The following is a 13,880-nucleotide window of genomic DNA, read 5'->3' as shown; positions in this document are numbered from 1 at the left end:
ACCTTCTGGACAAAAGGTACGTTTTACAGACCCATCAGAGGAGGTTGCGCATTATTATGTAAGTAAGTAAATAGACAACCATTTAAGCACTAGTCAAAATAGGTTTATATCAGGTTGAACACATCGTGTACTTCACGTTTTTTCAGTATGCACGCAGCTTTGATCAACTGTGCAGGTCTTTTTGTGATATTTCATATGATAATAATCTATATATATGGTTACAGCACTGGGTTGTCCAGTCTGATATTTTGTTTACAATTCATGGTTCTGAGCAGGCATGTTTGGTGAGAGAAATGGTCGAGAAGATCTGCTTGGATAGTCATTGTGAGATGTAAAGTGGCAAACATAAGATGCCGCTAATCCAGATCCAAACATATTCAACCATTTGCAAACCTATCCATCATGTATTCTTCCATCCATCATTTCACTCATCCATACCTCCATCCACCTTTTTACTCATCCACCCATTCATCCACTCTTCCACCCATCCATCCATTCACTCATCCATCCATTTACCCTTTCACCCATCCAGCCACCCTTTCACTTACTCATCCATCCACCCAGTCACTCACCCTTTGACACGTTCACCCTTTCAGTCATCCACACATCCATCCTCACTTTTTGTCTCCATCCACCCTTTCACCCAATCCATCTCTTCACTCATCCATCTAGCCATTTGCCCTCTCACCCATCCAGCCATTCTTTCACTTTCTTATCCATCCACCCAGTCACTCATCCTTTCACCTATTCACCCTTTCAGCCATCCATTCTCCCTTTCTCTCTCCATTGACCCTTTCACTTAGCCATCCATCCTTCCTTCCATCCACCCAACTATCCATCTACTCATCCACTCATGCATCCATCCATTGACCCAATCACTCATCCATCCTTTCAATCATCCATCCATCTTTTCTCTCATCCATCCTTTCACTCCTTCACTCATCTATCCAATCTTTTGCCCATGTACCCTCCCTTTCACTCACTCATCCATCCTTACGGCCACCCTTTCACACATCTGTTCATCCATTCACACTTTCACTTATCAATTAATCAATTCATCCATCATTTCACTGATCCATCCACCCATTCTCTCTCATCATCCATCCATTCACCTTTTCATTCATCCATTCACCCTTTCACTGATCCATCCATCCAGCCATCCCTTCACTTACTCTCTCACCCACCTTTTCACAATAATTGTGAGCTGAGCCTTTGTACGCAGAGTTGCAGACAGAAGAGACTCACAGGAATTCACCCCTTGCTGTAGTTCCTAAAGCAAAGGGAGGTGTTGAAGATGCCCCTGCACATAGTCAATCTGAAACCTTGGAAGTCATGAGTCATGCATGATGCACAGTGCCCGGCCCTGAGGTGTCTGTGACATGGTGTTGTTTCCAGGGCTTTAAGTGGGATAACAAAACTGAGGGGTCTCTCCAAAGGGGGTGTTCAATGTAGTTATGGGCGTAGCTTAAAACACCTAAGCTACAAATCTGTGCTTAGCATAGTGTGCCGCCCGACTGGTATTTTGGTGCTTCTCTCATTGCGTTCAGATATATAATACAGCAAGTAATGTTACACCTACAACAAGCCAGAACTATAGGTTTTGTCAATGGTTGTTAGTTGCATAAAATAGAAAAGCTGCAACCATGACGTCCTTGAATGTAATATTGAAAATGCATCAGTTCTAAAATGATGACACTGAGGAAGAACTATATCCCTTTTTTTTAAAACTTCTTGCACGGGGGGGCGGCTAAGGTGAAGATTGTGCGCTTTCAAAACATCACCTGGCCCCCACAGCCAGACCCATTCTTCCTCACCCACTGTGCCCTGAATGTGAGGGGCTGTGGGCGAGGTGTTAAGACTATCACTGTTTCCCTTGCTGCGTGGGCCCCAGGGGGGCCATGGAGAAAATGGCTCAAAAGGCCTGAGAAACACCTGGCCCCCAGGGAGGCCGATTCTTGTAAACAATCACCCCCTCCCCAGCCACCCTCAGCGTGATTGCTTTGCAGGGCAGGGGGTGCAGTAGAGGCCACAGCTGATAATCACTGTATGGCCTGCAGAGTGAAGCGCTTTCATTTCTGTCTCTGTCTCCCTGCTGTGGGCCGTTTTTTTTCTCCCATTTCCCAGTCGACAGAGAGCAGACAGCAGAGAGCACTCTCTGTGGACTGGGAAAGGGGAGAAAAAAAACGGCCCACAGAGGGCACTGAAACAGCGGCCCTTCGGCCGATTCCCGAATGCCCGCAGTGCCAATCCGCCCCTGGGTGGTTCCCCGGCATGCCGACTTCACAAAGTGCTTGCTTTTCGCGCCGTGTGTTCCCATGAGGCACAGGGTCAAGGCTGATTTGCATATGGCCATGTCTGAACTGGGGTGGTGTGGAGTGCAAAAAAACGATGGATTTAGGCCCAGATCTCTGTACTGGGGTGAATGTATGACATTGTTCTGCATTCTGTCCATCAACTGTTGTTTTGCATTTTGTCACCCCAAGTGGGATGGGTATGCTCAGACGTGAGTCCCATGCTCTCCACACCACTGGAGTCAAGCTATCCTGGATGAAGACGGCTGATAGCCAGAAACCGGTCCTAGGATGCTTGATTCCGGTCCAGGAAAGACATGGCTTGGCAGTTCGGGCTGGACTGTTCCCATGAGGCACAGGGTCAAGGCTGATTTGCATATGGCCATGTCTGAACTGGGGTTGTGTGGAGTGCAAAAAAACGATGGATTTAGGCCCAGATCTCTGTACTGGCGTGAATGTATAACATTATTCTGCATTCTGTCCATCAACTGTTGTTTTGCAGCGTGCTTTTTTAAAGCAGCGGCGGCGTGACTCTCTAGCGCCACCTGGATGTGTGCGCGCTCCAAACACAGCAGTGCGCGGTGACGTCAGGAAATGTGCGCGCGCGCACCTTAAAGGGAACAGTGACGACGAGACACCACCTTGGTGATATCACTCTGACAAACATATAAATTAGCGAGATCAGCAAGACTGAGGGTACTGAAAGAGGAGGCATGGAAGAAATTACAAAGCACAGTAGTAATGCGAGATAGTAAAGGCTTCTGGAGTATAGTCAATGTCCCCTTCTTAAAAGAAGATACAGATATCAGTCTTGAAACGTATATCACGGAGGATGCTTGGGTGGCTCACTTCGAAGCAGTATCTGGGAAACCTGGGGACACATTTAGTCTGCCCATAGATTTATCAATGTCCACCATAAGAGGCTTTACACCATTCACCTTGAAAGAAATGTAGTACGCAGTGAAACAATGCAGTAGATTAAAAGCACCAGGGTCTAATGGGGTCCCGATTGATTTCTTCCTAGATAATCAGGACCTCACTTCTCACTAATGTTTTTAATGTAATACCACATATGGGTAGTTTATCCTCTTGGAAAAAGACGGTCATAATCCGAATTCATAAAAAAGGGGATAAGGCTAATCCAAAAAACTACAAACCGATTGTTTTAATGGATAGTACTGCCAAATTAATTGGCCGGCTACTCTTAAATAGATCTGAGGAATGGGCCACTGAAAAGAACATAATAATCCCCTATCAATATGGTTTTAGGAAAGGAAAGGGGACAATTGATCAGTACTTAACCTTAAACTTGATCATTGCTTAATACACTACGGCTAAGGCCGGACATTTATACATAGCCTTTATGAACCTGTCGGCCACCTTTGATTGTGTAGTCCTTTTTAAAGTGTGGGAAATCATGGAAGAAATGGAAGTTGACACCCCGATTATTAATTTTATCCATGGGATGTATACTGACGCCACGGCTTGCGTCCGGTATGGCAGAGAGGGCGAGTGTACAAGACATTTTAATATCACCAGTGGAGTGAGGCAAGGATGTGTGCTTGCCCATTTTCTATTTGAGATATACACCAATGCCATAGAGCTGGCCTTGGAGGGATCTACTAAAGATGTTCCTGTTGTTAATTCATCTCTTGTCCCCATACTCCTCTATGCAGGCGATGCGGTGCTGTTGGCCTGCTCTGGCAATGCACTGCAAAGTCTCATAGTGAAGTACTCAGATTTTATGGAGAACTTGGACCTGTAAGTCAATGAATCCAAGTCATTTGTTCTTGTGGCATGCTCAAAGTTCATGAAATACCTTCAAATGCATATAGAAGGGCGCAAGCTTCAGTTTGTGAATACTTTTAACTATTTGGCGGTTACATTTGACAGGGAGAGTAATTGGCAAAGCATGGTAATTAATAGGGGGCTCCACATGGAAAAAATATTGGAGATCTCTTCAGGTTTATAACATTTTTTTGGAAATCCAATCGACACCATAAAAAATATCTATCCGGTGAAGGAAGGGTCAGCCGCAATGTATGGGGCAGCAAATGGGGCCATACTGATGCATCCAGACTTCAACACATAGAGGATGGTTTTTTGAAGAGATTGGGATGTCTTTCGCAATCTTGCTCTTCCTATAACTGCCACTCCAAATTTAACCTCCCTTATATTATGTCCCAGATCTGCATTTCACATATTTTATTGTGGCATTCAATTTGGAAGAAAGAAACATTACATTTAACTAGAGATAATGCAAATGATTGCCTGAAACTAGATGGGGTATCCAAAATGCGAAGGTTAAAATATGTCAAGTCCAATTTGGAACTAATTGCCCTCAGTACACTGTTTAAAGATCCTAACTTTTGCTTGTCAGTCCCAAGAAACGAACTGAAAGGCCGGTTACTGGATAGATTGAGCAGAGACAGGTGGGAGAGGAATCACAACAAGGTCACGGTAAAACAATACCTGTTAACACCTAGTATAGATAACACTGTGTTTTCATATTTGACATTTGTTTCTAACCTCCAACACAGATATGTACTGTTGCGATTTCGGCTGAAATATGTCCCTTTGATGTTAAGCTATCCTCCCAAAACATATTCATTGATGCACTGCCACTCTATCCATGAGATGGACAATCCCCTCAGAATGACCTCCATTTTGTATTCTTCTGTAATTTATATGCTGGTGGAAAGTTAAAAATTTATCTAATCTTACCACTTATACGTAAACTCAATTTTAGACAAAGTCGCCCAGCTTTGTATTATCTCCAGCTATTGTCAAACTCTTTTGTGTGTTATTGTGTACTTAATTTTTGCTGTCTGCTATAAGAATGAGGAGATACATTTTATATGGCTGAATCACGCACACAGCAAGAGGTGTAACGCTTATGAACTGCTGTTTTTAAGATGTTTAACTTTTGCACGATTTTAATAGCTTTTTATGCATGTGTATGTATTTTGAGCTCTACAATGCATTTATTGTCATTGTTTGACTGTTGTAGAATACTTTTTATGCCACTCGTAGTTGCTAAATAAAGGGGCATATTACCAAGCAATAGCGATAATTATCGCTATTGCTTGGTTAGAGACAAAAATTTACCACTGAGCTGCGGCGATTTTTACCGCAAATAAACCTTGGTATTACCAAGGTTTATCGCAAATGCGATAAAAATCGCCGCAATGCATGAATATCGCTGAAAAGTCAGCAATATTCATGCATTACCGAGCTAATGCTCTTAGCCATGTTATCCACCTCCCATTGGATAACATGGCTAAGAACTGCTCAGGGCAGGTGTTAGCTTTTGGAGATATTCGCGCTTAGCGCGAATATCTCCAAAAGTTGGTAATAGGAGATAGCGATGTTAGCGACTGTTTTCAGTCGCTAACATCTTGGCACGCCCACTTTGCATGTCATTAGTGATAAATATCACTGACATGCGAAGTGGGGCCCAAGATGGTCGCTATCTCCTTCTAGCTGTCGCTAACTGGTGTTAGTGACAGCTAGGTATTAGGGAGATAATTTTATCTCCGCTTTCTTGGCTTTTAAAGCAAAAAAACGGCGATAAACCCCCTTGATAATATGCCCCCTAGTTCTTATGACTGACTGACTGACTGACTGACTGATAACACATGCTCACGACTACAGAAGGCCATGTCTGCTGACAGCGCGCACCATCACATCACATCTTTCTTTTCTTTTTTTAGGCAGATGCTGAATAGCATCAGCAAAAGCATTGTGCTTTTTTGCTGGTACTTTTCAGCATCATAGACTGCATTGGCAACACCGGTACGTTTCAAAGATAAGACCTATTAGCTTTTGCAGTGCTTATTAAGTAACTTTGGTTCCATTAAAGCTACCAATAAAATGTGTTTTTGTTGAAATCTGCAAATTATAAGAAAGAGTGGTGAATCCATAATTATGTTGAAAGCACTCGGGTGCAGAATCGCATAATTCACGGGTTCTGGATATTATTTAATAGCCAATATAACAGCATGCACTCATTAACTGGAAATACCATGAATACAATCATTTTTTTTAATATTTGGTATTAAAAGTTTCTGAATAGAACTATACCTTTCCCACTCATGAAGCATTTGAAAAACTCATCCCATGACTCGTAATTAGGAAGCGCAGGATTATTATTTTCGAAATGGAAATATGAGACAGCAGCATCCTTTGGATTGCGAAGCACAACCAAAGTCTGTTGGGAAAAAAATGAACAATGTGAACACCACACAATAAAGATTTCTAAACAATAAATGTCTTTTAAAAAAAAAAAAACAGAGTAGTGATAAGAAAGCAAGAGAGTTAGCACTAGTGAAACCATCAGATAAAGGTGAAAGAGAACCATTAGAAAATCTGTATTCATAGAACCGAAGTGGTTTTACTGAGTTGTTAAATTCAGTCATCTTGAGAAAGCTTGCACATGTGGCCAGAACCACTACAGGAGCTCTGAGTTTGTTGTAAATTTGAATTTGTGGTCAATCAAATGTTCTGCCACCCTGAAATGCTCTTCTTACACCACTTACAACACAGCCTTCCCTTTTTTTGACATTTGCATGACCCCAGCCCGGGCTTTCGTACATAAAATGTTTCCTCTTCCAGGTCCTGGGTGAACATAACAAGGAGTGCTGATTTCGCATTGGTTATGTTAGGCATTTTACTTGAATGAGAGGGCTAAAAGCCAAAGAGTTCAAAAACAATATTTTATGAAAAAGAAAACTGCAATATTATTAACATTTATCATGGTGAATACTTACTTTACGAATGAGCGAAAATATAGAACAAGCTGGAAAGCCAATTTGTAAGACTGTGTGAGAAAACGTGAATATAGTTTCTAAGTACAGAAGATGATAGGGAGGGATCAATCTCACAATCCTTTGGAAATAAGAGACTACCAATTCCCTTATTCTAGGAACAAAATTCTAAGCATTATTTTTGTTATCTATACACAATGATCACATACCTAATCATAACAAGATTACCAATTTTATTTATAGTAATCCTTGATACAAAGTAATCCTCATATAATGCTATTAGTAAACATACAATATACACACATATATATATATATACATATATCTACAACAATTATATACAAATGACACAAAAAGACAAATAATATTCCCATACAAAATCAACCTATTTCACCCAGAAGGTCACAATAAATCAATCAAGTATCCCTCTTTTCATTCAGGGAGTACACTAAGAGGTAGTGCTGTAGAAACACAATCGGTTCCCGTAGGTCCTGAACCTTAATTCTAAGATTATGTCAAACAAAAATGTTATGTTATGTTATGTTATTAAGTTTTATTGAGCGCGAACAGCTGCCCCAGCAACAAGGCGTCCCGGCGCTGAACCATAACAGTAGCCTGAAGGGAGGGGGAGGAAGAGGAAGGACTGGTAAGGATTATGGTGGAGAGAATAGAAGGGTTTTAATCGCTTTGCGAAAGGCCAACAGCTTGGTCATGGAGCGAATGTGGGGTGGCAGGGAGTTCCAAAGCCTTGCCCCCAAAACTCTGAAAGAGCGACCACCTATTCTGCTTAGCCTTATGCGGGGGTTACAACCAAGTTTTGACCCGAGGAGCGTAAGGCACACTGGGGGGTGTAAGGCTCTAGGAGTGGACGTAAGAGACCAGGACAGTCATCTTGAGAATTTTAAAAACAATAGTGAGAGCCTTAAATTGAACTCGGGCTTCTATACGCAGCCAGTGTAGTTTCTGGATGGTATTTCTTGCAGAGCACCTGCGAGGGAGGCCTACAACGGCCCTGGCAGCAGAGTTTTGTATACGTTGTAGCCGCGCCATCTCAGCTTTGTTAAGACCAAGGAATAGGACATTGGCGTAGTCCAGTCGAGCCAGGATGGTAGACTGGACTATCAGTTGGCGCGTGTTGTGGTCAAAAAAGCCAAGAATCGGATGAAGGCTCTTCAGCAGGCCCACACAGGTAGCAGCCAGTTTCTTAGTATGGGTCTGGAAGTTGAGAGATGCGTCCACCCAGACACCTAGGTTTTTCACCACGGTTTTGGGGGAGGGGATGGGGCCCAATGCGGACGGCCACCAGTGCTCAGTCCAATAGTCGGGATTTTTACCTAGGAGCAACACCTCTGTTTTACCAGCGTTCAGCTGGAGGCAGTTGTGTGACATCCAGCGTGCGACTGCCTCTAATCCGTTTTTGAATCTCGCCGCTGAGATCGAGGGGCCTTCAGTCAGGGAGATAACCAGCTGGGTGTCGTCGGCGTACGACACCAGCGTCAGGTCCCATTCTTTTGCTATTTCAGCGAGAGGCTGGACGTAAAGATTGAATAGGGACGGGCTGAGCGCTGATCCCTGCGGGACACCTTGCTCTATGGGGTGAGGCTGGGAGATGAAAGGGGGGGCTGAGACCCGGAAGGATCTGTCCGTCAGGAAAGACCGGAACCACTCTAGGGCAAGGTCTTTAATACCTATGGCTTCAAGGCGTTTTAGCAGGAGAGAGTGGGAGACCGTATCAAAGGCTGCGCTGAGGTCGAGTAAAATCAGCGCAGCACTTTGACCGGCGTCCAGGATGTTCCGTAGGTGTTCTATGGTGGTCAGCATGAATGAATATAATACAAAAGGTATCATCAGACTCCTCTTGTTAAATATGGCATGTTGACGCGGACACGTTTCGGCCTTCAAGAATCTTGGCCTCCTTAGGACAAGGGTGAAAAAACGTCTACTGTCCCACTGATCACCGTGCATTTAACTTACAGCCGGGGAATTCTCAAGAAGATTTCTTAAATGAAGAAATAAATCTGATTTACTGGGTGCCCCACCAGAGAGGTCAACAAACACCCCTATCTCGTAGTCAGAAATAATCTTCATACAGACGTGAGTAAAACACGGGGAAGGATCTCCATCAGTGCTCCATCCAGGATGGATATAATTGTTATAGATATATGTGTATATATGTTGGACAGGCCACATGAAGGGCCGCTCTCCCCCGGCCCAACCAGGCCTGAGCCCAGTCCCGCAAGTACCACACACCACCATTGCACGTCCTCCGTCCCCTCAGGGACCCCTGCCCTCGAGCCTGCCGACCTCGTGGGTCCGATCCACTGCCGGCCCACGCGCCCAGCCTGGGGCGCCATCTTGGACACTCCACCACGAGGCCGCCTGGCCCCCGATCGACCTCAACCCTGGGCCTGGCCCGGCCTCAGACATTCCGGCACCACCCTCCACCCAGGAGGTGAGCGGGCTACTTGGCAAGTCAATGGGAGAAAGAGGTGCCGATGGCTCTCCCCCACCAAGTGCCGCTCGCCCATCGCCTCCCCGGGCGCTGGCTCCACCCCCCTGCTGGGTGTCTGGACTCCCCCATCCCGGACCTCCCGACCTCCAAGTGCGAGGGTCCGGACATCAAAGCACGCCAGCCCTATAACTGGGGCAGCTCCAGAGCAGGAGGGCAGTTGTATCTTGGAGTCGAGAGACGTAAAGAGGAACTCATCCTGGACGGACTACTGGCGCTGCCATAGCTCTGTCCTGTGCACCATCGTCCTGCCTGTTGGCGCTGCCACAGCCGTCGTAACCTTCATCCTTCATCGTCGTCGGGACCTGCTGGCGTGGCCGCGGACCGTTGTAACCGTCATCTTCCACCGGGACCTGCAGGCTCCGCCGCGGACCGTCGTCCTTCCTTCATCCATCTCGGGACCTGCTTGGCTCCTCCACGGCCCGATTATCTAGAACGCCGAGCTCGAGGATTGAGAGCTATTTTGTACTCATTGGTAACTAAGACTGTCCCGCTACCCCTTTCCTAAACCAGAGACTAGAACCGAGGGGACCCCTGAGTCCAGACCTCCTTGTATCCATCCTCGTAACCTAAGAATTGCATATAAAGTCTCGTTAACCTTCAACCTTGTGTGGTGTCCGTCTGTGGGGGGGGAAGTTACTTATCTGTACAGTCGTTGGAGACGGCTCTCCCTGGAGACCTCTCCCCGTAACCTCGGCCGACCCTCCCGGTCCGTCTAACATTGGTGGCCAGCGGCGCGATCCGAATCACCGCATAAACGTACAGAGAGTAGCTCACCCCACGACGAAGTCACAATGACCACGAAAGAGAGCGGATCAACCGAGAAATTCCAAATGGAGAAATTGGAGGAGTACAACCATCGTGAACTTAAACAATTCTGCATCGAACTGGGTATCGCTACCACCGGACTGAGTACCAAGGACGATTTTAAGCATGCCCTAGAATCTTGGGCAGAAACCGGGGCTGCCGGAACCCCTGATCAAAGCACCGTAGAAAAAACGACCACGGCCCCGGAAGGGCAAAGAACGGGTCTCTCGCAAGACGAGATCCAGGAAAGAGAAAGGACCCGACTACACGAACTAGAAATGGCCCGACTTAAAATGGACGTTGAACTTAAGTTGGCCGAACAAAAAATCAACTTAGAGCACCTGCGTCTCCGAGAAGAAAGAGAGGAGAAACAGAGACAAAGGGAGCTCGAGGAAAAGAAACTAGCGTACGAACACGAACGAAACCTAGCCGAGATCAGCCTACGCAAGCAGGATAAAGAAGCAGGGGTGCCCGAGCGACCCCCCACCTCAGGGGCCACAGACAAAAAGGTACACATCCCCAAGGATGTTGTCCGAGAATACTTCAGAGAGGACGACATCCAGCAATGGTTTAAAGCCTATGAAATCGCTATGACTGCACACCGGATCGATAGAAGCGACTGGGGAGCCGGTCTCTGGGGAAGATTCCTCAATGAGGGCCGCGACACCCTACTACAGCTCCCGGACCACCAGATGACCTCCTACGACCATATGAAAGCGGCCCTCCTCACCCGCTATGGTCTCACACCCGAGATGTACCGTCAGAGGTTCCGAGACTGCACCCGCATCCCGGGTACAACTTGGGTGGACTATGTAACATACTTTAGCCGAGCCTTCGAGGGCTGGATCCGAGGAAGCAACGTCACGACCTACGAGCAACTATTTAACCTGATGGTATGGGAGCATCTGTCGAACAATTGCTTCATTGAACTCCGCCAACACCTCCTCGACAGCAAGTTAACGGATCCCCGGCAGCTCGCAGCCGAAGCTGACCGGTGGGAGATCACCAGAGTGGGCCGGAATGGGTCCTACGAACAGAACCGGAACAACAATGGTCAGCACCGACCCAGAGGAGGAGGAGGGGGCCAAGGGCGAGGAAGAGACAACGCCCCGGTCGCCCCCGCTACCAACACCACCCCCCCGGCCAACCGGGGCAGCACCCCAGCGCGACCGGGGTACAGAGCCAATGTCACGTGTCACCGATGTCAACGAGTCGGCCACTATGCGAACGACCCAAACTGCCCGCAGTACCAGAGCCCAAGACCCCGCCAAGTGGCCGCTGCAGCCCTAGGGGAAGAACAGATCTCCGAGGAACAGGAAGAGTACGAACAAGAGCATCAAGAGTGGGAGCCAGCCGCCATGACTCTAGCCTGCTTAGGGGGGAAAGACATGGTCCCGCGGGTCCCCCTACCCGCTAACACCCAGAAGTACAGCCAATGGGTGAGCATCAATGGACACCAGGCCGAAGCCCTTCGTGACACCGGGGCCAGTGTAACAGCCGTCCGCTGTCACCTGGTGGCCCCAGAACAGTATCTACCGAACATTCTCTGCCCTGTACGATCAGCCGATAACTCGGAGAGCCTGTGTCGGATGGCCTGCGTCCCCTTCGAATGGGGGGGGGTCTCCGGCATGTTGAAAGTGACGGTCCGAGACGATGCCCCCGTAGACTGCCTCCTGGGCAATGACCTGGAAAGCTCTCCGTGGGCCGCCGTGGAGCGAAAGGAACACCTGGGGATGTTGGGCGTCCCAGACTGGGCGTGCGTCACCACCCGTTCCATGGCCGCCCGTGCCAACCACCAGCCAGAAGAACCCGAATGGCCGGCGCCACCGCCTCCGGTCGCCCCGGCCGAAAACACCGACCGTAACATTCCCGCCGAACCAGCTCAACCTACCGACCTCGCTAACCTCGACCAGTGGCCTCAAGAAGGGGGGCCCACGCAAGAACAATTTCGCAAAGAACAGAAGACCTGTCCCTCCCTCGAGGGACTCCGCCAGCAAGCGCTCGCCCAAAGCGCAGGGGATACCCCCGGAACTCATTGGGTCTACTGGGACAATGATCTGCTGTACAGCGAGCAAAGAATCGCCGAGCTGGGGAGCAACCGAGTACTAGTGGTACCCCTCCGTTTCAGAGACTTCCTGTTAAACCTGGCCCACGATGTCCCCCTGGCAGGACATCTGGGACAAGATAAAACCTACAGTCGCCTAGTGACCCACTTCTTCTGGCCCAAAATGAGAAACGATGTGCACCAGCATTGCCGATCTTGCCCCACGTGCCAAGCCAGTGGGAAGAGCGGCCGCAAACTAAAGGCTCCCCTGCAACCTTTTCCCGTGGTCACTACCCCGTTTGAGAGAGTCGGAATAGACATTGTGGGGCCCTTGGACCCACGCACAAAACAAGGCCATCGATTCATCCTGGTGCTAGTGGACCACGCCACCCGCTACCCTGAGGCTGTTCCTCTGCGAACTGTGACAGCCCCGGTGGTCGGCCGGGCCCTGATGGGGATCTTCTCCCGTGTGGGCTTCCCCCGAGAAGTCGTCAGCGACAGAGGCACGAACTTTATTTCCAAATACATGAAGTCCCTCTGGCAACAGTGCGGGGTCACCTACAGATTCACAACCCCCTATCACCCTCAAGGGAACGGACTCGTTGAGCGGTTCAACCGCACGCTAAAGGGAATGATCGGGGGGTTGGAAGAGCCCCTCCGTCGCCAGTGGGATGTGCTGCTGCCGTGCCTCCTCTTCGCGTATCGAGAAGTCCCCCAGAAATCCCTGGGCTTCAGCCCATTTGAACTGCTATATGGACACCCAGTGCGAGGGCCGCTCAGTCTCGTCAAAGAAGGCTGGGAGATGCCTCCGCTAAAGAACCCTCCAGATGTCTTCCGGTACCTCCTCACCCTCCGCAACCAGACCCGGCGGTTCAGAGAACTAGCGAAGGCCAACCTAGAGGCCAGTCAAGAGGACATGAAAAAATGGTATGACCAGAATGCCTCATCCATTGAATTCGAACCTGGCCAACAGGTATGGGTGATGTCCCCCACTGAGCCATGCGCCCTGCAAGACAAATGGACGGGGCCCTTCAAAGTAATAGAGCGCAAGGCTCCTGCCACTTATCTCATCGACATGGAATCCTCCCGGAACCCTCTCCGGGTCCTCCACGCTAACAGACTAAAGCCCCACTTTGTGCGAACAGAGCTCAGCCTCCTGATGGCCACAGACACTGGGGTTGAAGAAGACTCCGAGCCTCTCCCTGACCTCCTACGGACTCAAGAGCAAGACGGCTCCGTGGATGGGGTCCGGCTCTCAGAGGCCCTCACCAGAGAACAACGCCAGGAGTGTCAAGCCCTCCTATCACAGTTCGCCAGCCTGTTCTCCCTCACCCCGGGTGTCACTTCCTGGTGTGTGCACGATGTGGATACCGGGGACAGCCCCCCTATCCGCCACCGGGCCTACCGCGTGCCAGACCGGGTACGGGCCTGCATCCAGGAAGAAATAGCCAAGATGCTCACGA

At 48.5% G+C, this 13,880-nt stretch overlaps 1 protein-coding gene across 1 annotated transcript in view; it reads right to left on the bottom strand.

Annotated features, from left to right (window-relative positions):
- Positions 1-13,880, bottom strand: part of LOC147727731 (sulfotransferase 6B1-like) — a 319,304-nt gene that overhangs the window by 182,222 nt on the left and 123,202 nt on the right. Inside the window, exon 4 of the mRNA XM_086961729.1 lies at positions 6,375-6,501. Coding sequence (XP_086817855.1) covers positions 6,375-6,501 — 127 coding nt within the window. The remainder of the gene's footprint in view (positions 1-6,374; positions 6,502-13,880) is intronic.

This window comes from Lissotriton vulgaris, chromosome 3_1, assembly GCF_964263255.1.
Source record: "Lissotriton vulgaris chromosome 3_1, aLisVul1.2, whole genome shotgun sequence".
Classification (NCBI taxonomy): Eukaryota; Metazoa; Chordata; class Amphibia; order Caudata; family Salamandridae; genus Lissotriton; species Lissotriton vulgaris.
This window is presented reverse-complemented; position numbering and strand designations above follow the sequence as displayed.